This window comes from Mastigoproctus giganteus, chromosome 11 (genome assembly GCF_048544385.1).
Source record: "Mastigoproctus giganteus isolate SK-2022 chromosome 11, ASM4854438v1, whole genome shotgun sequence".
Taxonomy (NCBI): Eukaryota; Metazoa; Arthropoda; class Arachnida; order Uropygi; family Thelyphonidae; genus Mastigoproctus; species Mastigoproctus giganteus.
Genome location: NC_143585.1, coordinates 63102238 through 63129003, shown reverse-complemented (window position 1 = coordinate 63129003; position 26766 = coordinate 63102238). Strand labels below are relative to the sequence as shown.

At 38.7% G+C, this 26766-nt stretch overlaps 2 protein-coding genes across 2 annotated transcripts in view; one reads left to right on the top strand and one right to left on the bottom strand.

The window, feature by feature from the left end:
• The window catches only part of Oscillin (glucosamine-6-phosphate isomerase Oscillin), a 112566-nt gene extending 92601 nt beyond the window's left edge, over window positions 1-19965 (bottom strand). Inside the window, exon 1 of the mRNA XM_090385223.1 lies at window positions 19819-19965. The gene's annotated coding sequence lies outside the window, so the exon portion shown is untranslated. The remainder of the gene's footprint in view (window positions 1-19818) is intronic.
• A 129-nt stretch (window positions 19966-20094) lies between these two features.
• Mtmr6 (Myotubularin related protein 6) overlaps window positions 20095-26766 on the top strand; it is a 259452-nt gene continuing 252780 nt past the window's right edge. Inside the window, exon 1 of the mRNA XM_090385380.1 lies at window positions 20095-20205. Within this exon, the coding sequence (XP_090241506.1) occupies window positions 20182-20205 (24 nt within the window). The 5' untranslated portion in view covers window positions 20095-20181. The remainder of the gene's footprint in view (window positions 20206-26766) is intronic.

The following is a 26766-nucleotide window of genomic DNA, read 5'->3' as shown; positions in this document are numbered from 1 at the left end:
ATCTGACTGAGTGTATACGGCTCAGTCAGATGATTAAAGGCGGTAAAACGGATATTGCTAAAATCTGGACAATCAACTAAAAGGTATCTAATAGATAAAACTGTGCCACAGGACTCACACATAGGAGGGTCATCAGCCCTCAAAGTTGGACTGGAGAAAGTCAAGTTGCAAAGAGAGGAAGTCAAAGAGCTCCAAGTGATTAGTGGAGTTGGGAGAACTATAGAGACAACAGATGAATTTGACACAATGAGGTAGAGAGATTTTAAGCCAGAGAAGATCAAAGAGAGAAGATTCCAAATTGCCAAGTCTCTGACAGGGAATATCAGAACGGACATATGCACAAGTACCACCTTTGAGGCGAAAGGAATCAAACAGCGAATAATTTGGGCATCTGAGATGAGCAGTAGTTGAATCAACCGATAACTGAGATTCTGTCAGAAAAAGTACATGGGGTTTGGCAGACTGCAAGTGGAAATGGACATCGTTGAGATTAGAATTGAGACCACGTATATTTGTGAAATGAATTAGGAAGTGCTTGGGAGGTTTAGATCTTTTCGCAGATAAGCTTGCTCTATTAGTTTGACAATTCATGGTGTATTCAATAGTAAGAAAAAGTGGGTGGGACATGCTGTATGAAGTAATGAAATTTTTGGATAGGGCGTACACGTGGTAAGAATATACCCAGATCCTTGACATAACGTGGCCTCGACAATGCTCCCTGCATACACACTACTCGGACTCCCTCCAGTCACTATCTGGCAGAGTAGAGGTAACAAGATTATACACTAGCTGATCCGGAAGCCTCCTAGAGAGTTACCAATAGGTTCGGTCCAATGTAATAACTAGCGGCTGGCCTGCAAACACCATTTTAGAGCTGTACCCTCAAAATGTAAGGAATATTGGATCTCGCCACGACATTCATCATAACCTCAAAAGCCATCAATCATACCAATCATCAATCAATCATAGTTGTGAAGATAATCACACAATATTAGAGATTCCAAAAGGTGTATATGACAATATTTAAAATAACTAAATGCACAAGGCATAATACATTAAGAGTTTAATATCTATATAATATCGGTGTGTAGATAGACCATAGACAACTCTTAAGAAACTACAAAGTAGTTATTGTAGGCATCATTTGCTTTTTCTCATATTGTGCTCTGTAAATATTGTCATATACACCTTTTGGCATCTCTCATATTGTGTGATTATCTTCACAACTGGGTCGTCATGTCTGCAATACCAGGGTACCTGTCCACCCACTGATGATAGGCCAATAGCCTTGAAACATGTCTGGGTGGTGGTACTCACTGAGAATAAGTAACAATAGTCTTCTCTATTAGTGAAGCGTTACTTATTCGAGGTAGTGCAATATTATGGCAATTCGTCGTGAAGGCAGAGCACAATATGAGAAAGAGCAAATGATGCCTACAACAACTACTTTGTAGTTTCTTAAGAGTTGTCTATGGTGTATCTACACACCAATATTATATACTTATCAATATTATACAAGAATTTTTCTAGCAGAGATATGGGGAGGTGATTATTCCCTTGTATAAGGTAATGGTCAGGCTGCACCTTGAGTACTGTATACAGGTCTGGAGGCCTCATTTCAAGAAGGATGTAGAGCTGCTGGAACAAGTACAGAGAAGGGCAACAAGGTTAGTGAACGGAACGAAGGGTTGCTCTTACGAAGAAAGGCTTAAGTTTTGCAAATTACAGTGTCTGGAGACTAGGCACCGGCGAGGTGATATGATAGAGGTGTACAAAGCTTTGAATGGTTAGAGAATGCTCAATGCTGATGGGATACTGCCTCTTGCTCAGAATAATCACCTGAGAGGGCATAAATTCAAATTGAGGAAAGACAGATGTAGGATAGATGTGTGGAAATTTGCCTTTAGCCAGCGTGTGGTTGGTTGGTTGGTGGAACAGACTTCCATTCCTTGTCGTGGAATTTGATAGTCTAAATAAGTTTAAGGTTCGGCTGGACAGGTATTTCGAACGAACAGAGGGATGAAGTGGAAGTGGTTTTTTTTTTGGCTGATGCTGCATAAGCTTGCTTTCTTTCCATGAAATGCCTCTGCTAATGCTAATGCTAATCTATTCATTATGTCTTTCATTCTACATTGCATCCCCTTGCTACCAGCTTACTGATGTTTTTCAGCTAATCTGCTTCCCTGGCTGCCTGTACGTCTCCCTCTGTGGGGCCCCATGGCAGGGTAGTCCTGGGGAGTTTTGTCATGTCAGGTTTCTGTCAAGGCACAGAATACTGCTATCCTGACAGTTTTTTGGTTATTGCCTGGGCATGGTTGGAAACTTGGGCAATTTTAACTATTGATTATCGTTTAATTGCTGGGGGGCTGAATTGCCATTCTTTGGATTGTTCTGCGCATTTCAAATATTTTCTGTGTGATGAAAGATGTAAAGGCTTTATAATTTTCCTCTTCTATGATGAACAGTTGTTCTTCTCCCCTGGAAAGGGGTCCAATCTGTGCTATTAGCTCTGTTCTGGGAATGTCATATATTATACATTCATATAGAATGTGTGCCCAGTCTTCACTTTCGCCACAGGTGCAGTTTGAGTAATCAGTCAGCCTTAAGGAGGTTAGGGAGCCATGACCTGTCAATATAAATGTTGTAAAAAGTCCAGAGGCATACCACTTAGGTGGCTTTGGGCTAACCATTAACACCTGTGGCAGAAACCATTCAGTAACTAGACCTCTGGTTTCCTGCTCCCACTTTGTTTGCCATAGCTCATGGAGCTTTGTGGCTATTCTTTTTTTTTTTTTTCATCATTGAAGGTGTTGGTTGTATCAAGGGCTATTGCCAGAAATTCTGTGGGTATGCCCTTTTTAAATCTATAATATAAGCCTCTTTTGGCTACTTCCAGGTAAAGTGGGAGAGCTCTGGCCAGCAACTGTAGCACAGGTGTGCTTACTGTGCAACATGCTCTGGTAATAGTGAGTAGTATTGTCCTTTGTATCGATTCTAATTTATTCCTATTTCTTACTTTGGCCAAGTGTGTGAACCACGCACTGGCTCCATCGGTGATAACAGATAGGAACACTGCACAGTATATGATTGCCAGGGTCTTTCTTTTGAGTCCCCAGTCTGCTTGACTGATCCTGGCAATCATACCTGCATAATTTCTCACTTTTTTCGCCAAGTAGATCAAATGGGGTAAGAAGTTAATTCTGAATCAAAGACCACTCCAAGATATTTTAGTTCTGTTACCATTTTTATAGTGGTTGTGTTAATTTTGATTTGTGGACGTCTTCTTATGTCCAAATTGCCTTTTAGAACTATTTGTTTGGTTTTTTCAGGCAATATTTTGAGTATGTGCATTTGTGCCCACTCCTGCAGCTGCAAGAGAGTGGCATTTGATCCTTGCTCTACAACCACTCGTGTGTTACCTTTTACAAGGAAAATCATGTCATTTGCAAAGGCCAGGCTTTCCATGGGGCTCAGATCAAAGGCCAGAAATTTGCCAGAACAATGTTCCAGAAGAAAGGGCCAAGGATTGAACCCTGTGGGCAGCCTTTATTCACAGGGTATGTCAATTCCTGGAACCTTGTGCATACTGAGACACTTCTGTCTGTAAGGTAGCTGTTTATTACCTTATAGAGGTTTTGTGGGGCATTTGCCTGGTGGAGTCGCCTAAGGATACTAGGCCACCAGAGTGAGTCAAATGCCCCAGCAAAGTCAATGGAGATTGCCAGCATATATTTCTCCTGTGTTTTTAACTGTTGTCAGTAGGTGGTGCATAGCATCCTCTGTAGCGTTGCCCTGCTTAAAATCATACTGTTTGTTGGAATGTAAACCTGCTTCTGTGTAATATTGGGCTAATCTGCTATATATTAGTATTTCATATATTTTCCATTGTACAGGGAGTAGGGCTATTGGTCTATATGATTTGGGATCAGTAGGGAGTTTTTCAGGTTTTTTGAGAATTAATCTTAACACTGCTTTCTTCCATATTTTTGGGAATATAACTTCTGTCATACAATTAGTATATAGTGCTATTAATTTGTCTAGTGCTATTTCTGCTAATTTTTTAATAATCTCAACCTCTAAGAGATCAAAACCTGGGCATTTATTGTTTTTGGTTTTAGATATGTATAGTGAACAGGTTCAATATTGGCATTGTCATATTCAGTGTTTTCTTTTATAATGTCCAGCTGGGTGGGGGAAAGATCCCCAGTTTCAGTTTGAATAATATTGTCTAGGATGTTATTTACAGAGTCCACCCAACACAGGGTTGGGATTCCATCTGGTTTGACAGTTGTCTAAGACATCTCCTCTTGGCAGCTTGTTGGTCACTATTCTGTAGACAACTCCCCAAGGGTTATTGTTTCCAGTGGTTCCCACCAAGTACCTTCAGCATTACTTTTTCTTGTCCCTTATGAGGGCTATATACTGATTCCTGAGAGTTTTATAAGAATCTCTCAGTGCATCCACCTCATTTTGTGGCCAAGATGTTCTGGCTCTTTGAAAATTTCTCCTCGCCTGGTGCACCCTTCTCCTGAGTATAGTCAGTTCAGGACACCACCAGGGGACTGCCTGCATCCTCAGTTTTTTCCATGGGATAGACAGGTCTGCTGTTTTTGTTAAAATGGTTGATAATGACATTCATTCAGTACACCTTCAGCAAGTCCACCAGTTATATGTGGGGTTGACAATGACAGTAAGGATGTTACGCTACCAAAATAGGTTCTAGAAAAGTTTTTTAGCATTAGTAAAGGCACATGATGCAAGCTTATATAGCATCAGCCAAAAAAAAAAAAAAAAAAAAAAAAGGCACCCAAATCTAATTTCACCCATCCATTCATTCCAAATGTTTGTTTAGTTCTGCCTTGAATCTATTTAAGCTATCGAACAATTAGACTTTACAGCAGTCGGTATTCAAATAAACAAATTCCAATCCTGCAACTAAAACACTTTATTTACAATAGAATAAAATAAAATACGAGCGTATAAAATGAAATAAAATAAAATATATAGTAGTCTAAAACTGATGTGATTTAATTTACAATAAAATACAAAAATCTGGGGAGATTTCATGTTACTTCTCCCAAAAATGAGAAGCAACATCAAATCTCCCAGGAGGATACTGTCATCATGGATCATGCACAGGGGTTCTGGGACTGTAAATGGCTTGAGAGTTTACGTATTTGGGCAGCTAGCAATTCCATTAATAGAGATAAGGATGTACGCTTACATCCCCTCTTGGAAACCGTGGTTCTTGGGCGAGGTGAACGGATTCAGCTAGCGTGCTCCCGAGCCATTTCCGGTACCGGTGCATAAATGGGAAATTCCGGCCTTACTCTCGAGGAACCATGTGACGAGTGCTGTGGATCTGCTATTTAAGGATGTGCCACACAGCAGAAATATGCTGTTGAGAAATGAGATCGCTATCTCTGAAAACTACAGTTGTTACGGTATTTTATTAATTGTTTTTATCGCTTTTATCATATTTTATATTTTTGTATTTTATTGTAAATTAAATCACATCAGTTTTAGACTACTATATATTTTATTTTATTTCATTTAATATGCTCGTATTTTATTTTATTTTATTGTAAATAAAGTGTTTTAGTTGCAGGATTGGAATTTGTTTATTTGAATACCGGCTGGTGTAAAGTCTAATTGTTCAATATGAATTGTTTCAGCCTTGTAGGCCTCTTTAGAGATATTTAAGCTATCAACTTCTAAAATGATAGATGGAAGTTTGTTCCAGCAATCACCCACACATTGGCTAAAGGAAAACTTCCGCACATCTATCCTTGGACATTCAATTTGAATTTATGCTCTCTGAGGTGATTATTCTGAACAAGAGGAAGAATCCCATCAGCATTGGGCATCGTCAAATCATTCAAGGCTATATTATAAGCCTCAATCAGATCACTTTGCAGGTGCTTAGTCTCTAGACACTGTAATTTGTGAAACTTAAGCCTTTCTTTGTAAGAGCAACCCTTTGTTGCATTCACTAATCTTGTTGACTTTCTCTGCACTTGCTCCAGCAGCTCTGCATCCTTCCTAAAATGAGGCCTCCAGACCTGTATACACAAGGTGTGGCCTGACCATTGCCTTATACAAGGGGATAATCACCTTATCTCTGTTAGAAAAATTCCGGTATATCATTGACAAGACACCATAAGCTACTCTTGCAGACTGTCTGCACTGCTCAGAAAACTTCATATCTGCCTGCACAATCACCCCCAGGTCCTTTTCATTCTCTACCAGTCAGTGTAGTACCACACAGTTGATACGTTACTCTGGGGTTGATTACTGCTTCCCATATGCAGTACTTTGTCAGTGTTAAATTTCAGTTGCCACTTCTCAACCCATCTGCTCAACTTTTCTAGATACTGTTGCAGCAGCGTACAGTCATTAACAACCCTGCGAACCTTCATATCATCTGCAAACTCGGATATTAAGCCTGATATACCATCATCAATATCATTAATAAATACAGAAAACAACAATGGACCCAACACTGAATCCTGAGGGACTCCACTAATAACACTGTCCATTGATTACCACTCTGTCTTCTCCCACTCAACCATCCCTTTGTCCATAGCTGCAATTTGCCTCCAATGCCACGCTGCTCCAATTTGTGCAGCAGTCTTTCATGTGCAACGGTATCAAAAGCCTTTCTAAGATCCAAATATATTATATCAAAGTTATTCCCTGCATGCAATTTCTGTGATCACATGATAATATCCAATCAAATTGGTCACATAAGACTTCTCCCTAACAAAACCATGCTGTGTCTGAGTTATAACTAGTCTTGTCTAGATGATCCTGCAGTGCTTCTTTAACCAGTGCCTCCATTAATTTCCCTGGAACAGAAGTTAAACTGACAGGTCTGTAATTACTTCTGTCACCCTTTGATCCTCCTTTGTGAATTGGGGTCACATTTGCACATCTCCGGTCCACGGGTACCTTCCATGAGTCAAAGGAGGCTCTTATAATTATGGCTAAGGGTTTGTTTACTTCTTTGCTGCCTCCTTTAATATAACTGGATAGGTGCCTTTCTTACGTTTATCTTTAACAATTTCTCCTCCACTTTACTCTCAGTTATTACAAGATTATCTAGCTTACTGCCGGAGTTTAATGCACCTCTGGCATTTCCCTCCCTGAACAACTCCTCATGTGCGAATGTAAATGAAAAATATTCATTTAGTTTGTTAGCTACCTGAGCAGGATCATCAACAGTTGAACCATTGATATCAAGTGGACCAATCTGATTCATCCCCTTCCTTGTGGAGTTTACATAAGTAAAGAACTCTTTGCATCCTTTGCCAAAGGTTTCTCGTAATCTGCCTTCGCCTGCCTAACCTCCTTTGTGACTTGTTTACAGACCAGCTTATATCTATCATAGGCTTCTGTGTCATCTCTTATTTTATATGTATCCCAATGATTTTTTTCCTCTGTTACATGTCTAATTAGTTCATCTGACATCCATTTAGGCCTAAATCTTGAACAATATTTCTTAGTTGGTATGAAAAGCCTAGTAGCTTCCAAGATTAATTTTAATAGCTTTATTTTAATTAATTTTAATTCCAATTTTAATAGCAAACATTCTGTTTCACAAAATTTTTCACGTGAACCATATTATTATTGAGAATAAACATTAAAAAAATAGAAATCAATATTCTGCTGTGGATTAAAATCCTATCACACAATAAAAAAAAAAAAAAAAAAAAAAAGACATTCAGAAATAGTACATTTCTGTATTGTGCAATCAGAAATAAAAAATGTTTATACATTCTTTCTTATTTTGTCTTCTTTCTTCATGTGTTTGGTAGGCCTATAATTAATATCACACTTAGATCCTAAAGTATAATAAGGATCGAATTAGTGTGGGCCTTTGTTGCTAACTTAAAAGACAAATTGAAGAAGTTTCACAAACTGAGCTCTTCTGTCAGATGCAGTAGTGGGGTTGGATCTAACTGAGGAATTATACCCAATGATAGGCTAAGGACCCTGAAAAAGTAACAGTTTCTAAATGCTGGAAAGCCTTACTCAACACTTTTTTTTTTTTTTTTTTTTGCTAGAGATATGACAGTCTTTTCAACAGTCTGGAAATTTTCATCGGCACTTTCTGCTCTTCTAGAAAACTGCGGGTCCTCATTGGTAAATGCTTCTGAATGAAATTCCAGCTATTCACTAACATCCTCTGCTGTTACATCTGAGTTCAAATTATTAACCAACTCAACAACACAGATGAAGTCATCTCTTCAAGCATCTCTAAGAAGCATTGGGAATTAAGCCCAAGGTCAAGACATAGGTGATGCCACACCATTGAAGTTTGATTCCCTAACCTCATCCAAGCTTTGCTAATGTTTTTGACTGCATGAATGATTTTTCATTGCATGTTAAAGTCCCCTCCTTCAAAAGAATGTTAAAGTTGGGCATCCTTTTCAGTTTTGTTGAAAGACTGGGCAAAAGTTTGCCTAAGATAATAGGATGTATGTAAATGAGTAATTTTTCCCTGAACTGTTGGCTGAAGTATTACAGTGGCTTGGAAAGGGAGGAGAGAAGAAATGTCACTTTAAATGTTGTGATTCAAATTGCCAAGAGCAATTTGAATCACAACATTCACTGTCTAGAATCAATATCTTAAAAGCCAGATTTAAAAGCAATATGTTACCACATTAGACAAAATAACTACAAAACCACTTTCAAATGCTGTGCCTTCCAACCCAGTCTTTTTGATTAGATTTCCACATCACTGGAAAGGCAGTGCTCACACATCCTTGGGTATTATGGAGTTTTGAGAATAATAACCTAACATGGGTTTTAATTTAAAGTAACCAGTCATTACTCGCTTATCTAAAAAGAGGCTAACGCTGGGAGCACAGGAAATAAATTTAATGAATACGACGTATTGATTATGTTGATGTTACAGGATTATCAGAAACATAACACCACTCTGATATCAGGGAATATGATGGAAAATATGAATATGGTGAGCACATTGTGTACAGATACAATAGGTGCTATGCTTTTGATTAAGAAGCACACAGATTCTAAAACAGTACACCAAATAAAGATGGGGTACAAGTTTGGGAAATTAATCTTTACAGACATTGACTGTGAACTTGGGGATTGGTAACTCATTCGGTAGTGGAACATTTCTGGGTGATTGCTTCCCATACAAAAATATTAGAGAGGCACAAAACAGGAGACACAAAAGAAAAAAAAAAACTTTAATTTTTCCATTGCTTCTGATAATTTGTCCAATCCTTTATATTTATTAAAACTTCCCACTTCTCCATAATACAAGGTGAGAATTTTTTCCAAGCAATCAACTACTCTCTGGCTGAAGACAAATTTCTGCAACCACCCATTTTAAATATAAATTTAAATCTCCATGTGTGTGTATCATCTGAGAAAGAATTAAGGTGCTATCAGCAATTAGTTTACTCGTTTTGCTTTACTTGTTTTGTGTATTTATCTATAATATCAATGAAGGTATATCAGGCTTATTGCCCAAGTTTGCAGATGATACAAAGGTTGGCAGGGTTGTTAATGACAATAAAGACAGTATGCTACTGCAATAGGATCTAGAAAAGTTAGACAGATGGGCTGAGAAGTGGCAACTGAAGTTTAACATTGACAAGTGTAAAGTACTTTTTTTTGGCTGATGCTGTATAAGCTTGCTTTCTTGTAACATATGCCTCAACTAATGCTAATGTATCTTCTGTCTTTAGCATTAGTAAAGGCACATGATTCAAGAAGGCAATCTTATATAGCATCAGCCAAAAAAAAAAACCCCTTCTCCTTTAATCCATCTCGCTCCAAATGTTTGTCTAATTCTGCCTTGAATGTATTTAAGCTATCAACATCTAAGACAGATGGAAGTTTGTTCGAGCAATCAACCACCCAGTGGCTAAAGACGAACTTCCACACATCTATCCTACAACTGTCTTTCTTCAATTTGAATTTATGCCCTCAGGCGATTATACTGAGCAAGAGGAAGAATCCCATCAGCATTGAGCATGCACAAATCATTCAAGGCTTTATACAACTCAATTAGATCACCATGCAGGTGCTTAGTCTCCAGACACTGTAATTTGCAAAACTTAAGTATAAGTAAATATGCTGTGTGTGTGTGTGTGTGTGTGTGTGTGTGTATATATATATATATATATATGTTTATGGGTATATGCATATACCATCTGGAATTCAATTAATAAGCACAGTATAGTCTCTGCGTACGTAACATTCACAGAGAACATCTGCTAATTTTATAACTACAGCACTGGTATTAATAGTAGCAAAAGATGCAAGAAAGCAAACTTATGCAGCATCAGCCAAAAAAATATTTCCTTTCACCTATCCACCCCTTCCAATAGTTTGTCTAGTTCTTTCTTGAATTTATTCGAACTATCCACTTGCACACAACAATGAACAGAAGCCTGTTCCAGCAATCAACCATCCATTGGCTGAAGGCAAATTTCCACACATCTATTCTGCAACAATCCTTCAATTTGAAATTATGCCCCCTCATGTGCATGGTCTGTGCAAGAAGAAGAATCCCATCAGAATTCAGTTTGCTTAATGCTAATGTTATTCTTCTCCTAGATGCTAGTTTGGACGTGCCTTTTCTTCAGATGCTGCAATTTGCAGAACTAAAGTCTTTCTTGGTAAGGGCACCCCTTTGTTCTTCTCATTAATCTCATTACCCTTCTCTGTACCCGTTCCAGCAGCTCTACATCCTTCCTAAAATGAGGCTTCCAGAACTTTATGCAGTACTAAAGATGTGACCTACCATTGCCTTATACAATGGGATAATCACCTTCTTATCCCTGCTAGCAAAATTCCTGTATATCACTGACAAAACTCCATGAGCTGTTGTGGCAACCTGCTACAATTTTTGTTCAGGGAAATTTGTATCAGACTGCATGATTACCCTCAGACCCTTTTCATTTTCTACTACTCTGAGTGTAGTGCCACACAGTTGATATACGTTACTCTGGGATTACTTTTTTTTTTTTTTAATGTGAACCCCAAACACGAGAGGTATTAGAACCTATAGTACTTAGTACCGTGCTTGGGTTGGAGGTTGAGAAGACGAGAGAAGATATTTGTTGACATTGGACTTGAACTTCTGTAGATTGTAATTTTCAGGAAATACATATGAAGGAAGGTTGTTCCAGAAAACGGCAGTTGAATGAATAAATGAGGAAGATGAAAAGTTGGTTCTGTGGGTTTGAAGTTGGACAGTAAATGGATGTTGGCTGGTGGCTGCAAGTGTTCGGACTGTTTTGAAAGAGAGAGCGGGAATTATAGAAGCCAATTCAGAAGAACAGTGCCCATGGAAGTATCTGTAGAAGAGGCATGCAGCAGAAACAGTGCATCTATGAGAAAGCGAGTGGAGAGACTCTGTTAGAAATGAATCATTAATTAACTTAACTGCCCTCTTCTGAATGGAATCAAGAAGCCCAAGGGAGGTTTTGGGGGCACCACCCCAGATGTGGGAACAATATTCCATGGCAGGGCGGATTTGCGATTTATACGGAGTGAGCAGCTGTTTGGAAGAAAAGTAACGCCGAGAGCGAAAGAGAAAACCAAGTTTTTTAGATGCAGAGGAAGCAATATTTGTAATGTGCTTGTGCCAAGAGAGATTAGAAGTCAGGGTAATCCCCAAAAAAGATATATCATTTTGCCTAGAAATCGGAGTGTCACTAAAGATAAGCATAGGAGCAGAAGAATCCTTTTTGCGAGATATAAGACAAGACTGAGTTTTAGAAGGGTTGAAATCAGCTGCTACTGAATTACTGCTACTCATATGCAATACCTTGCATTTGTCAATGTTAAACTTCAATTGCCATTCCACGGTCCATTTGCCTAATTTTTCCAAATCTTGTTGCAGTAGCATACCTACATTAATGTCATTACACACCCAGCCAGCCTTTGTATCAGTTGAAAACTTAGACATTAAGCCTGATATAACCACATCATTAATAAATACAAAAACAATGGGGCCAGCATGAATCCTGCAGGACTCCATTAATAACATCAGTCCATGAAGAGCAGTGTTCTTCTGTCTTCTCCATTCAACTATCCCTTTATCCATAGCATAACGTTCGCTTAATTCCACACTGCCAGTTTGTACAACAGTCTTATGTGCAACACTATAATTACCTTTCCTGAAATCCAAATATATATCATCAAAATTATTTTTGATGTGAAACATCCTTGGGGGCATCAACTGAGTAAATCTGATCGGTCAAGAAAATATGTTACAGAAGTGATGTCATCCGTGGCTTCCACCAGAGGTGCTTCCCATACTCCCACCATTAGTCTGTACTGAGCACTCATGCATTTTTTTTGTAACCAGTATGATATCCATAGGAAGAGGTTAGAGAAATCCAAGCCAATAGCCTAATTACCCATTTGTTAAACAGTATGATTGTAACAATACAAGTATTTGTCAATAAGGATGTTTAGCATAAAACTATGTACCATGTATGCTCGGCACCTACACCATTTTTTTTTTTTGCATACAGTTCCTTTGTCACTGCATCATAGTACCCAATCAAGTTGGCCAGACAAGATCTACCTTTCACAAATCCATGCTGTGACTGAAGTATAACTGCACTCTGTCTAAATGGTCCTATATTACTTCTTTAAGCAGTGACTCCATTATTTTCCCTGGAACAATTTAAACTAACAGGTCTGTAATTACTCATGCCACCCTTTGATTCCCCTTTGTGAATTGAGGATAAATTTGCACATCTCCAGTCCACATGGACCTCCCTTGCCTCCCTTAATATAATTGGATAGATCTCATTCACTCCAGGTGCCTTTCTTATGTTTAACTTCAACAATTTCTCTTCAACTTTCCTCTCAGTTATTATAAAATCATTTAGCTCCCTGTTAGAGTTTGATAAACTTCTGGCATGCCCCTCCCTAAAGAATTTCTCATGTGTAAATGTAGATGCCAAAAAAAAAAAAAAACTGCAACCATTATTAATCCACTGCAGGATGGAAGTATCCTCAACAATTCATGTTGTAGGAAATGGACCATAATCTACCACGCTGGTCAGGTGCAGGTTGGCAGATCGATTGTATTTAGCAGTCAGGGGTTTGAACTTCGTTATACTCAAAGAGCATGTGCTACTGCATTTCCACTCCTGACCACTTGGCTACGGAGGTCTATAGACCCAAAATGCTCATTAAGTTTGTCAGCAACCTAAGCAGGATCATCAACAGTCAAATCATCGATACTGAGTGGACCAATCTGATTCATCCTCTTCCTTCTAGTGTTTACATAAGTAAAGAAGTCTTTGCTGTTTTTTTTTTTTTTGCATTGTTTACCAAAGATGTCTTATAATCTGCCTTTGCTTGCCCGACCTCCTTTGTGACTTGATTACAGACTAGTTTATATCTACCATAGGCCTCTGCGTGGCCTGATAATTTATATGCATCCCACGCACCTTTCTTCTCTGCCATTAGTTTTATCAGTTCATCTGAAATCCATTTAGGCCTATACCTTAAAGAGTATTTCTTAGTTGGTACGAAAAGCCTAGTAGCTTCTATGATTAATTCCTTAAACATTTCCATTTTAGAATTTGCTGTTGGAAACATCATCAGTTGGTTCCACTGTATAGAATTTAAAAACTGTCTGAGAACACTGTAGTTTCCTTTATGAAAGCAATAACCCTTCCCAATGGTAGTTACCTCTTAAGTAAATCCCGCATCAATACACTGTCATCACTGACCTAGTGGCGGCAGTGATCAGTGTACATATACATCAATTTCCAATCCAGATTCTTTTCAGTTATCATAAAATCATTTAATTACCAGTCATTATACTTCAGGTATTCCAGTGTCTAAAAACTTCTTGTGTAAATGCAGATAAATTATTTATTCATTTTGTCACTGAGGTCCTTGACACTAAGATGTAAGGTGTAAGGTATATTGATGATGTCATGTGGCACCAGCGGTTTCCCCCATGTCTGCGTTGCTTTCATTGTGGGTCTACCAGTTTGCTGGGAATGCCAGAGATTTAAAAGTGTGTGGGTATTGTACATGTGTAATGTCATGTACCATTGTTCATCTGGTCATTTAGCTGCTGGGCCCCAACGCTGCCCCACCTTTGGCCTGTGGAGGCAGACCAGGAACCCATTAGACTTAGTTACTCTGGCAGGTCCTTCCGCTTACTTTCCTGAGATTTCGGCGGCTAGGACCTAAAAAAAAATGTATATGTATATACACACACTAGTGTAGCTACCCTTTTTCGGGGCCCTACTTAATTAATGCAAATTGCAAAAACAGGAGACAGCCAAAGATACTGGGCCTCTAAAGGACCCGGGCCCAATTGCCTCTGGGAACGGACCAGTGGCTGGTAGAATGTCTGTGACAAACTCAAGGACCAGTGGCATAGCCACTGGTCCTTGAGTTTGTCACAGACATTCTATCAGATAAGCCAGACTAGATCTACTTGCTACCTGGGAGTCTAAAACGCTGATGCAACTAATATTTGGGTGACACTTAAGTCAAGTAGACCCAATTTCGGTGAAGTCTGGATGGTCTGTGACAGCCAAATCCTCTGCTTGTACCTTCATGATGGTGGGACTGTTAGTAATCTTGGGTATAACCCCCATGCACAAGCACACTGTGGGTGACTACCCAGTTGTGAACCAACGTAAGCAGGGGTCGAGGTGTGGCATCCACACCATATGGAGGAATGCTGCTCCTCTGTGTTACCAGGCAATACTAGGTGGTAGATGACTCTCATCAACCGGTGCAATACCACCACTTTGCTTATTGGAGGCTTGAGATGGTGGAACCCATGTTTAGTCTCCAGAGCTAAGTTCTGGTCAACCCTACCCATCTCTTGCATCATATCATGCAGTACGACTGATAACTTTTGAGGTTATGATGGACATCATGGCAAGATCCAATCTTCCTTACATTTTGAGGGTACAGCTCTAAAATGGTGTTTGCAGGCTGGCCACTAGTTAGTACACCAGACTGAACCTATTGGTAACTCTTTAGGCTTCTGGATCAGCTAGTGTATAATCTTGCTACCGCAACTCTGCCAGAGAGTGACTGCAGGGAGTCCAATTTGGTTGTATGTGGGGTGGGGGACATTGTTGATGCCACGGATATATTCTTACCATGTGTATGCCATATCCATAAATCTCATTACTTCACATAGCATGACCCGCCACTTTTTCGTACTATTGAATACACCATGAATTGTTAAACTAACAGAGTAAGCTTATCTGCGAAAAGATCTAAACCTCCCAAACACTTCCTAGTTCATTTCACAAATATATGTGGCCTCAATTCTAATCTCAATGATGTTCATTTCCACTTGAAGTCTGCCAAAGCCGATGTACTTTTTCTGACAGAATCTCAGTTGCCCAAACTATTTGGTGTATGATTCCTTTCGCCTCAAAGGTAGTACTTGTGTGTATGTCCATTCCGATATTCCCTGTCAGAGACTTGGTAATTTGGAATCCGCTCTTTTTGATCTTCTCTGGCTTAAAATCTCTCTACCTCATTGTGTCAAATTCATCTGTTGTCTCTACTGGTCTTCCAAATCCACTAATCACTTGGAGGTCTTTGACTTCCTCTCTTTGCAACTCGACTTTCTCCAGTCCAACTTTCCTAACAGTGAAGTAATTTTCCTTGGTGATTTTAATGTTCACAACTCCAGCTGGTTTCCATTTTCTAGTCACACTGACTCAGCTGGTCGAGATTCTGAGGCTTTTGCAATTACTAATGACCTAGCACAGATTGTTCATTTACCTACAAGAATACTGGACGATCCTAACCACACATACAGCACGCTTGAGCTTTTTCTCACAAACAACCCTTCTAAATACAGTCGAAGTGAGTGGTCCTTTAGGCACCTCAGATCACAACTTGATGATTGTCTCTTCTCCAATGGAGACTTTATCTCATGGCTATTCCCAACCTCGTGTTCTTTGGCATTACAAGAATGCAAAATGGGATGACCTGCGAAATTTCTTTTCTTTGAAACAGTAGTCCGACCAAGAAAAGATTTCTTTTCTTGGTCGGACTACTGTTTCAAAACTTCTGATGTCAGCGTTTGCTCAGATTGTGTCAGTTAAATTATTCCTAGGAATGGAATCCTTTATTCCACACACCATTTAAAATCTGCTCCTATTGGAAAACCAAGGTTATCTAAACCTTAGTTTTCCAATAAATGTGCTAAGGCTGTTCAAGAGAAGAATGTTGCATATCGTAATTGGCTTGTTTCCAATTCTTCAGTTTCATTTTCTGCCTACACCAAAGCTCGCAACAATTAAAGCAGTTATTAATCAGTCCAAACTAGATTTGGAACAGGCTATGTGTAGAAAACTTGCTCCTTGCCCTAATGGTAGCCGAGCATTCTAGTCTCTTGCCAAAATTATTGGCCGCAACTTTTGCCCATCTCTTTTCTTTGAAACAGTAGTCCGACCAAGAAAAGATTTCTTTTCTTGGTCGGACTACTGTTTCAAAACTTCTGATGTCAGCGTTTGCTCAGATTGTGTCAGTTAAATTATTCCTAGGAATGGAATCCTTTATTCCACACACCATTTAAAATCTGCTCCTATTGGAAAACCAAGGTTATCTAAACCTTAGTTTTCCAATAAATGTGCTAAGGCTGTTCAAGAGAAGAATGTTGCATATTGTAATTGGCTTGTTTCCAATTCTTCAGTTTCCTTTTCTGCCTACACCAAAGCTCGCAACAATTAAAGCAGTTATTAATCAGTCCAAACTAGATTTTGAACAGGCTATGTGTAGAAAACTTGCTCCTTGCCCTAATGGTAGCCGAGCATTCTAGTCTCTTGCCAAAATTATTGGCTGCAACTTTTGCCCATCTCTGTCAAAACCAGATGGTTCTATTGTTACTTCGGCAAAGGATAAAGCTGACCTGCTAGCATCCCATTTTTCTTCCAAGTCATGTATTAATGATCTTGGTAAAACACCTCCCACCATTCAATGCCTCCTGTGGTCTTCCGTCAAAAGGATGTTAGAAGGATTTCGATGAATCTTGATGATAAGAAAGCTCCAGGTCTTGATGGTATTTCTCCACTTGTTCTCAAAACCAGTGTTGCTGAACTTACTACTGTTCTTTGCCACATTTTTTCACTTTCTTATTCCAAAGTTGTTTTTCATTCTGCTTGGAAATTTGCTCATATCCAGCCAGTTCCTAAAAGGGTGACAAATCCCTCCAATCCAATTATCATCCCATTGTAATTTCTTCTACTCTTTCTAAAGTAATGGAGAAATCAATTAACTGCCAACTCTTAAACTACCTAGAAACCTTCCTTCTGGCCAATGATCACTAGTATAGTTTCCATCAGTGGAGATCCATTTGTGATATTTTGGCTAATGTTATGTTACCCATTTATGGACAAATTCAATGGAAACGTTCTGTGAAATACAAGCAGTTGTTCTTGACATCTCAAAGGCTTTCGATTGTGTTTGGCATAAAGGTCTTCTAAACAAGCTTCCATCTTGTGGTTTGACAACTGTTTTTTGTAATTGGTTATCCAGTTTTCTCTCCGATCGCTCACTGATGGTAATGGTAGATGGCTCTCTATCTTCTAACTTCTCCACTAATGCTGGTATCCCCCAATCCTATCCATTATATTTCTTTTGGGGATTACCCTGACTTCTAATCTCTCTTGGCACAAGCACATTACAAATATTGCTTCCTCTGCATCTAAAAAAACTTGGCTTTCTCTTTTGCTCTAGGCATTACTTTTCTTCCAAACAGCTGTTTACTCTGTACAAATCACAAATCCGCCCTACCATGGAATATTGTTCCCACATCTGGGGCGGTGCCCCCAAAACCTCTCTCAGGCTTCTAGATTCCATTCAGAAGAGAGCAGTTAGGTTAATTAATAACTCATCTCTAACAGAGTGTCTCAACTCCCTATCTCATAGATGTAGTTTCTGCTGCATGCCTTTTATACAGATACTTCCATGGGCACTGTTCTTCTGAATTGGCTTCTATAATTCCTGCTCTCTCTTTCAAAACAGTCTGAACATGTGCCGTCACCAGCCAACATCCATTTATTGTCCAACTGCAAGCTCACCGAATCAACTTTTCATCCTCCGTTTAACTGCCATTTTCTGGAACAACCTTCCTTCATATGTCTTTCCTGAAAATTATAGTTTACAGTAGTTCAAGTCTAATGTCAACTAATTTCTTCTCTCGTCTTCCAACCTTCCACCCATGCATGGTACTAAGTACTATAGGTTCTAATACTTCTCGTTTTTTTTTTATATAAAAAAAAAAACTAAGAATCTATATATATTAGCATTAGTAGAGTCATACAATTTAAGAAGGCAAAGTTATGCAGCATCAGCCAAAAAAAAAAACCCCATTTCACCCCTCCATTTGTTCAAAATGCTCCAGTCCAGTTCAGCCTTAAATTTATTTAGGCTATCAACTTCCGCAACAAAAGATGGAAGTCTGTTCTACCAATCAACTACCCCCTGACTAAAGGTAAATTTCGCACATCTATTCTACAACTGTCTTTCCTCAATTGGAATCGAATCTGTGCCCCCTCAGGTTGTTAATCTGGGCAAGAGGAAGAATCCCATCAGCATTCAGCTTGCTCAACCCATTCAAGGCCTTATACACGTCAATCAGATCACCTCGCCGGTGGCTACTCTCCAGGCACTGCAATTTGCAGAACTTAAGCCTTTCTTTGTAAGAGCATCCCTTTGTTCCCCTCACCAATCTTGTTGCCCTTCTTTGTACTTGTTCTAGCAACTTTACATCCTTCCTAAAATTAGTCCTCCAGACTTGTACACAGTACCCTAGGTGTGGCCTGACCATTGCCTTGTATAACGAGAAAATCACATCCCTGTCAGCAAAATTCCTCTATATCATTGACAAGACTCAATGACCTGCCTGGCAGCCCGTCTGCACTTCTCAGCGAACTTCATATTTGACCGCATATTGCGAATATTACAGACCAAACTGTGCAGTATCAGCAATGGTTATGTTATTTGTATCAAGTGGACCAACGTGGGTCATCATCTCTTTCCTTCTATTAACATAAGCAAAAATTATTTGAAATCTTAGCTAAAACCTTCTCATAATCTGCATGCCTATCACCCCTCCCCAAATAACTTAATTACAGGCTAATTTATGCTTACCGTAGGTCTCCCTATAATCATCTTATACATTTTTTTCTTTGTCACTAAGCTTATTATTTATTTTTACATTGATTCCCGCCCAAACCTTGAACAATATCTGCTAGCTAGCATTAAAAGCTTAGTAGCTTATATGATAACATCCTGAACACTTCATATGTGGTATTTGTTAACATCAGTTGGTTACACTAAAAAGAATTAAAAAAATATATATCTAGGCTAATTTTATTTTACCTCTGCAAAAATAAAATCCCTTTCTTTCAATCCCTGTCAGTAGTTATTACATATAAAATAAAATACACAAAAAAATTACAAATGTGAGCAGACAAATTGGATGAACCAGATGTTTTTTACCTGGTGGCAATTAATAAGCATTATTTTTACTGGGGCATCAGCCACAAAGTCAGTGCGTCATAAAATTAACATCTACAAATAGTTAAACATGTAAATAATAAATCATATTCTGGTAATTTCAGAAATGTCTTCAAAGCATGGAAGGCGTTTCTGAATTGTTATCTACAAAATGAACCATATGAAATTAATTTTGCTATTTAAAATATTTTGAAATTTCCTTAGTCATCGTTCTTTGACAAGATATTAATCACAGGCTAAGTTTGAAACAAAAGCAGTGCATATTTCAGTAGGAAACTAATTCTCCATACATACAGTGCGGAGTGACTCTTCTAAACGCGATAAACTTCTTTACAACGTACTTCATGAACGATAAAAAAAATACCACTCAAAGGTAGTTGCACTTTAAACCGTTCAATCAATACAGCACAGATTAGGGCAGGGTATACCTTCCTTGAAACATTTTCCGGTTTGGGAAACTTAGCTCCCTCTTGTGGATTTCTAGCTGAAGTCACTAGGGGGCGTGATGTGGTTGTATCGATTGTATGAGAGAATCGTTGGTTTGTTATCTCGTAAGATGGATTAGTCATTTAGAATTTGTTATTATTTTGAGCTAAAGAAGGGAACCATGGATTAATTATTGCTCTTAGTGACATGCCTTGAATATCTTCCATTAAAATGGAGTTAATTAAAAAGCCAAAGGTAATAAGCTTTTTAATTTTTTTTGATTTGTTCTAACACGGTTCTTAATACTTCTTTTTTTTGCCGGTTTTATAATGCGAATCGTGTTCATCATCATCATCCAAAACTGGATATTTATATCCGTAATATACATAACTATTGTAATTTACAAACGAGAGTTCTACATTGTGGTATGCGGTTTTGTTTATTACTCCCTTTAATCGTTTATTGGTGTACTACAAATTAAGATAACAGCTGTCATCATAGTACTTTTTGATAGTCAGACTTCTGCCGTTCTCGTCATCTTTCACGGATATTGCGACTGTATGGTTTCCCTTGCGCCTGTACCCATCAATGTTTTCTTTTAACTGAATTTGTACCTCATCACGGTATGGAGACTACATAGTTTGCTCACTTGCTCTGATATGATGTAAGCAACTAACTGTTGACTTATCATTTTCAGTGTAACCCCTGTAGTATTACTGTTCTGGAGTATTGCCTTGTATATATGTGTCCATTTGTTCGTTGTCAATAAATAAATATATAAGTAAAGAGAGACAGATTATACAGTAGAATCTAATGGAAATATATAACATATACATAAAAAGAAGGCAGATTATGAGAAAACTTTGGCAAAAGGTGCTAAGAAAAACAGCAAGGATTTCTTTACTTATATAAACTCTAAAAGGAAGGGGATGAATCTGATTGGTTCACTTGGTATGGATGGTTCCACTGTTGATGATCCTGCTCAGATAGCAAACAAACTGAATGAGTATTTTGCATCTACATTCACACATGAGTTATTAAGGTTGGAAAATGGCAGAAGGTTATCAAATTGTAGCTGGGTGCTTAATGATTTTGTAATAACTGAGAGCAAAGTGGAGGAGAAATTGTTGAAGTTAAACATAAGAAAGGCCTGAGGTGGATGGGATCTATCCAGTTACATTAAAGGAGGTGGCAAAGCAACTAAGCAAACCCTTAGCCATAATTATTAGAGCATCCTTGGACTCAGGGGAGGTCCCCACTGACTGGAGATGTGCAAATGTATCCCCAATTCACAAAGAGGGATCGAAGGGTGACACGAGTAATTACAGACCAGTTAGTTTAACTTCTGTTATGGATAAAATAATGGAGTCACTGGTTAAAGATGCATTGCAGAATCATCTAGACAAGACTACAGCAATAATTCAGACACAGCATGCATTTATTAAGGAAAAGTCTTGTGTGACAAATTTGATAGGATATTATGATGTGGTTACAAAGGAACTGGATGCAAAAAATAATTTTGATATCATATATTTAGATTTCAGGAAAGCTTTTGACACTGTTGTGCATGGAAGACTATTGTACAAATTGGAGCAGAATGGTATTAAGGGTAAGTTGCTACAATGGATAAAAGGATGGTTGAGTGGGAGAAGACAGAGGGTGGTAATTAATGGTTGCTGCTCTTCGTGGACTAATGTTATTAGTGGAGTCTCACAGGGTTCGGTGTTGGGTCCTCTGTTGTTTTGTATATTTATCAGTGATATTGATGAAGGTATATCAGGCTTAGTGTCGAAGTTTGCAGATGATACAAAGGTTGGCAGGGTTGTTAATGACAGTAATGGCAGTGTGCTACTGCAACAGGATCTAGAAAATTTGGGCAGATGGGCTAAGAAGTGGCAACTAAAGTTTAACCTTGACAAATGCAAAGAACTGCATATGTGTAGAAGTAACCCCAGAGAAACATACCAACTGTGTGGTACTACGGTTAAGGTGGTAGAAAACATGAAAAACACCTGGGAGTAATTGTGCAGTCAGATATGAAGTTTTCTGAGCAATGCAGACAGGCTGCCAAGGCAGGTGATGTGGTTTTGTCAATGATATATAGGAATTTTGCTAGCAGGGAGGAGGTGATTGTCCCTCTGTATAAGGCAACGGTCAGGCCATGCCTTGAGTACTGCATACAGGTCTGGAGGCCTCATTTTAGGAAGGATGTAGATTTACTTGGGCATGTACAGAGAAGGGCAACAAGATTGGTGAGGGGAATGAAGGGATCCTCTTACCAAGAGAGGCTTAAGTTCTGCGAATTGCAGTGGCTGGAGACTAGGCACCTGTGCGGTGATCTCATTGAGGTGTATAAGGCCTTGAATGGGTTGAGCACGCTGAATTCTGATGGAATCCTTCCACTTGTTCAGATTACGAACCTAAGGGGGCATAAATTCAAATTAAGAAAAGATAGATGTGCGGAAATTTGCCTTTAGCCAGCGGGTGATTAATTGCTGGAACAAACTTCCATTTGTCGTTGTGGAAGTTGATAGGTTAAATAAATTTAAGGTGGAACTGGACAGGCATTTGGAGGGAATGGTGTGATTTTTTTTTTTTTTTTTTTTTGGCTGATGCTGCATAAACTCATTCACTTGCTTTCTTGCATCACATGCCACTACTACTACATAGGTAACCACTTCCTCTGCAGCTTAAACTCCTGGCTTAAATGAGTTTAAATCAATAATGAAGGAAGATGAACTAATGATTTGCAGTGCAAAAAAAAAAATAAAAAAATACATATATACATACTGAAATGGAGTGAAGGTGTTAGCTTCTTCCCCCTCCTAAGGGTGGAGATTCCCACCTTCTGGGTCTAACCAAATTTGGGTGGTAACCCAAATGTACATTATGCCGATGTGTTACCAGACATCTGGTGAAAGGACTGATTCTCCCTTTATGTCTGTCTGGCAGGCATTTAAAATAAATGCGATATTGTCTTGCTTTTCACACCCTTGAAATTGTAAATAAAGTTCCCTTAATTTATTTATTTTAATGGAAATATCAGTTCTGTATTGATTTGATTTGGTTTGGATGTTATTGTAGAACAGTAAAAACAAAAGAATAATCAAAAAAAATTAATTGTGAAAACAGTAAAAGAAAAAAACAATTATATTTTTATGATTGTTTTTATTCTTTTTCTGTCAAGAGGTGTACATTGAGTGGACAGAAACCATGGGATACTTAACTAGTAATGGGTAGGGCCACCTTTTGCCCAGATAAGGGCGGTCACATGGTGAGGCATTACGTCCACCAGTTCACCTACAGCATTCCACAGGTACACTGGAAAACATTTAACATGAAAAAATATATATTCTGATCCTGACAAAATGATATGTGATTTCATTAATTTATTTTCTTTTAACATTATACAAAAAAATGCTTAACATGAAAATATTTTGCATCTCAGAAGAACAAAAAAATATACCTGCCACCATGTTGTCACTAAATTTTTACTATTTATGACTTTATCACTGAACTTTCTATTGACTAGGCCGATATCTGATAATAAACAATATGTAGATAGTACAAGGATGCTGCTTGCTGCACACCACCCTTATCATTTTAAACAAATGTGATTACCTGTCAGTGGCCAAAACATTTCATTTACAGTCTTGAAGTGAGTGACACGTATTGTATAAAGTGGTGAATTCCATGTTTATCAAAAAATCCGTAAATTTATCACCCTGAACTGTACAATGGAAAAATCAGGGCGTAAACAAAGTGCTATTTCGCTTAAAGTTAAAATGGAGTTGTTTAAAGCAGTAGATGTAGGGGATTCTTCGAAAACAGACATTTGTAAAAAGTTCGAAACTGCTAACTCTACGTCGTCGATAATCATAAAGAATAGAGACCAACTTACTGCAATGTTTGAGATGGATAGGAAATGGATGAGAATGGCCAAAAACAAAGATTTGGACGCTGCATTGCTGGTTTGGTTCAAACAAGGTAGGTCTCAGAATGCTCCAATATCAGGACCTCTATTAATGGAAAAAGTGGATGTGTTTGCAATTCAAATGGGGTTTGAATTCACTGTGAATACAGGCTGGTTGGAATGTTTCAAGAAAAGAAACGGCATCGTTTTTAAAAATGCTTGCAGTGAAGCAAATCAAGTTTCACTGAGTATGACATTGGACTGGCTGCAGTCTACATTGCCCACAGTGCTTGAAGAATATAGCATGAGAGATGTCTTTAATGCCAACGAAATGGGGTTGTTCTATCACTGCTTACCTGATAACACTTTACTGTTTAAGGGACATCAGTGTTCTTTTGATTTGGTAGTTGTTGGTGCATCGGCTTCTGTGGCCATGTTGCACCTCCCAAGGTTTTTGCAGTACTTTGATCCAAGCCCGAGGCGGGAATCGAACCCGCGACCTTTGGGTTGCCAGGCAGGTACTTTTTACCCACCCGGCTAGCCCGGTCAGCTCCACATCAGTGTTCTGGCGGCAAAAAGTCCAAAGAGAGGATAATGGTAATGGTGGCTTGCAATTTGGACGGATCTGAAAAGCTGCCCTTATTCGTTATCAGGAAGATCATGAATCTGCGCTGTTTTAAAAATGTAAAAAAAAAAATGAGAAGAAGGCATGGATGATTGCGACAACATTTACTGATTGGCTTTTGAATTTAGATAAGTGCTTTTTCCATGAAAAGCAAAGAGTTGCCATGATTGTTGATAATTGTCCAGCTCACTCTGAAGTGAGATTAAAGGTATAAAGCTTATATTTTTACCTCCAAACACTATTGAGCATTTTACAGCCTTGTGATCAAGGCATAATACAGAATTTAAAATTTTCTTACTGAAAACAATTGCTAAGAAAATATTTGGCCGCAATTGAAGCACATGTTGCATATGTTGTGCACTGCTTGGAATCTTGTAACACCAAAGACTATCGAAAATTGTTTTCGTCATGTGGAATTTTCCAAAATGATGGATTTAATACTCAAGAGTCTCGAGACAATCAAGAAGCTGAACTGACATTCATTTGGGCATATTTCTCTTTTAGAAAGTTCGGTATCTTTGGATGAATTTGCTGCAGTTGATGATACTAATTTGTGTACAGCGCCGATTTTAAGAGATAGTGATATTTTGGACATTGCAGGGCCTACTGAAGTGGATCCTGTGGGTGAAGATAGTGATGATAATGTAGACAATGACATCGATTTGTTAGTTCCTGTTCCTACTATTACATCAGAAATGCGAAAATTGATAAAAAAGTATGTGCAGATATTTAGATATACATACGAGTGGTGAAATTAACTAAATGATGGACGATATTGAACAATTTGTAGATAATGAGATGATAAATAACATGGTGCAAAAAAAAAAGATGTCAGATTTTTTTAAAAAAATAATTAACATTTTTTTAAAAATTTTTACATATTGTATGTGTTTTTTTATCTGATGAAGTCAATGAACATGCTAAGTGTTGATAAATCGTGTTTGTAAAATGCCCCTTGTGTAGTGTTATATAGTGCATAAAATGTTAACTTGTTTAAATTTTCTATCTTAACTTTTTTTGACTATTACGAGATCAAAAACATTGGCAAGCTTTTTTTTTGTTTTACTTCTTTTCCATCCATGCTTGCTGCGCCGCAGTCCATAATTCCATCACATTCCTGGGTAAAGAGTCCAAACCTTGAACAGGCCTTTCCACAGCATCCCAAAGATACTCTGTCCGGTGAATGGGGAGGCCATTCCATGGCGGTTAAATCTGCAGAATGCTCTTCAAACCATGTTCTAGTCACCATGGATCTGTGGGGAGGTGCATTGACCTGCTGGACGAGTCCATTGCTCTGTGGATGCACGATGACTATGAAGGGATGCAGATGGTCTGCAAGGATGGACACATAATCTGGACCATTCAGGGATGTGCCTAGATGTACCAGAGGTCCCAACGTATGCCAGTTATTATTATTATTAGCGGCTTTATGGTGCAAGGAAGCCTGAGGCTTGTGCTGCACCAGCCAAAAATAAATTTTTTGAATTACCCTGAGAGAGAGAGAGAGAGAGTCAGAAGTAGAAGGGGAATGATGATATCCAGTTCAGGACCCTGGCTGTGCCAAGCCCATACTCACCAGATATGAGCCCCTGGGGTGGACCAGAACCTGTCATCGGACCAGGAGAACTGTCTTCAATCATCCAAGGTCCAGTGCCGATGTTCTTTCATGCCGTTGAGGCGTAGTCCTATGTTGTGGCATTAGCAGTGGGTCGGCATTTCCCATAACCTATTGCGGTTAATGATCATCTGATGTCCTTGGTGGAGTTTCTGGCACCTCTTTCGTTGAAGTCGGTGGTGATTTGTGCCACTGTTGCTCTCCATTTGGCTGAAACAATGTGAGACAGAGGTTAACGGCCATATTCATCCACCACATTGGTGGATGAATATTTTCTCTGTGCACAGCACTGTCCACGATGAGATGTTATTCTGGAAATGACGTATTCCCGATACACTCTTGATACTGTCGAACAGGGATAGTGCAATTTTTGTACCATCTCCGTGGTAGAGTGACTCACGTGTCGGGCACTATTATCCCTCTTTCAAAATCAATTAACTCACAATGTTTATCCATACTGACATCGAATTATCATCTATGTGAATAGTGTACCTATATATCTGCCAAGTGGTGCAGTGTCTTGTTGCCCAGAAACCACCACTTTGCTTATTGGAGGCTTGAAGTGGTCAAACCCATGTTTAATCTCCAGAGCTAAGTTCCGGTCAACCCTTCCCATCACTTCCATCATGCAGCGTGACTGATGACTTTTGAGGTGAGATCCAA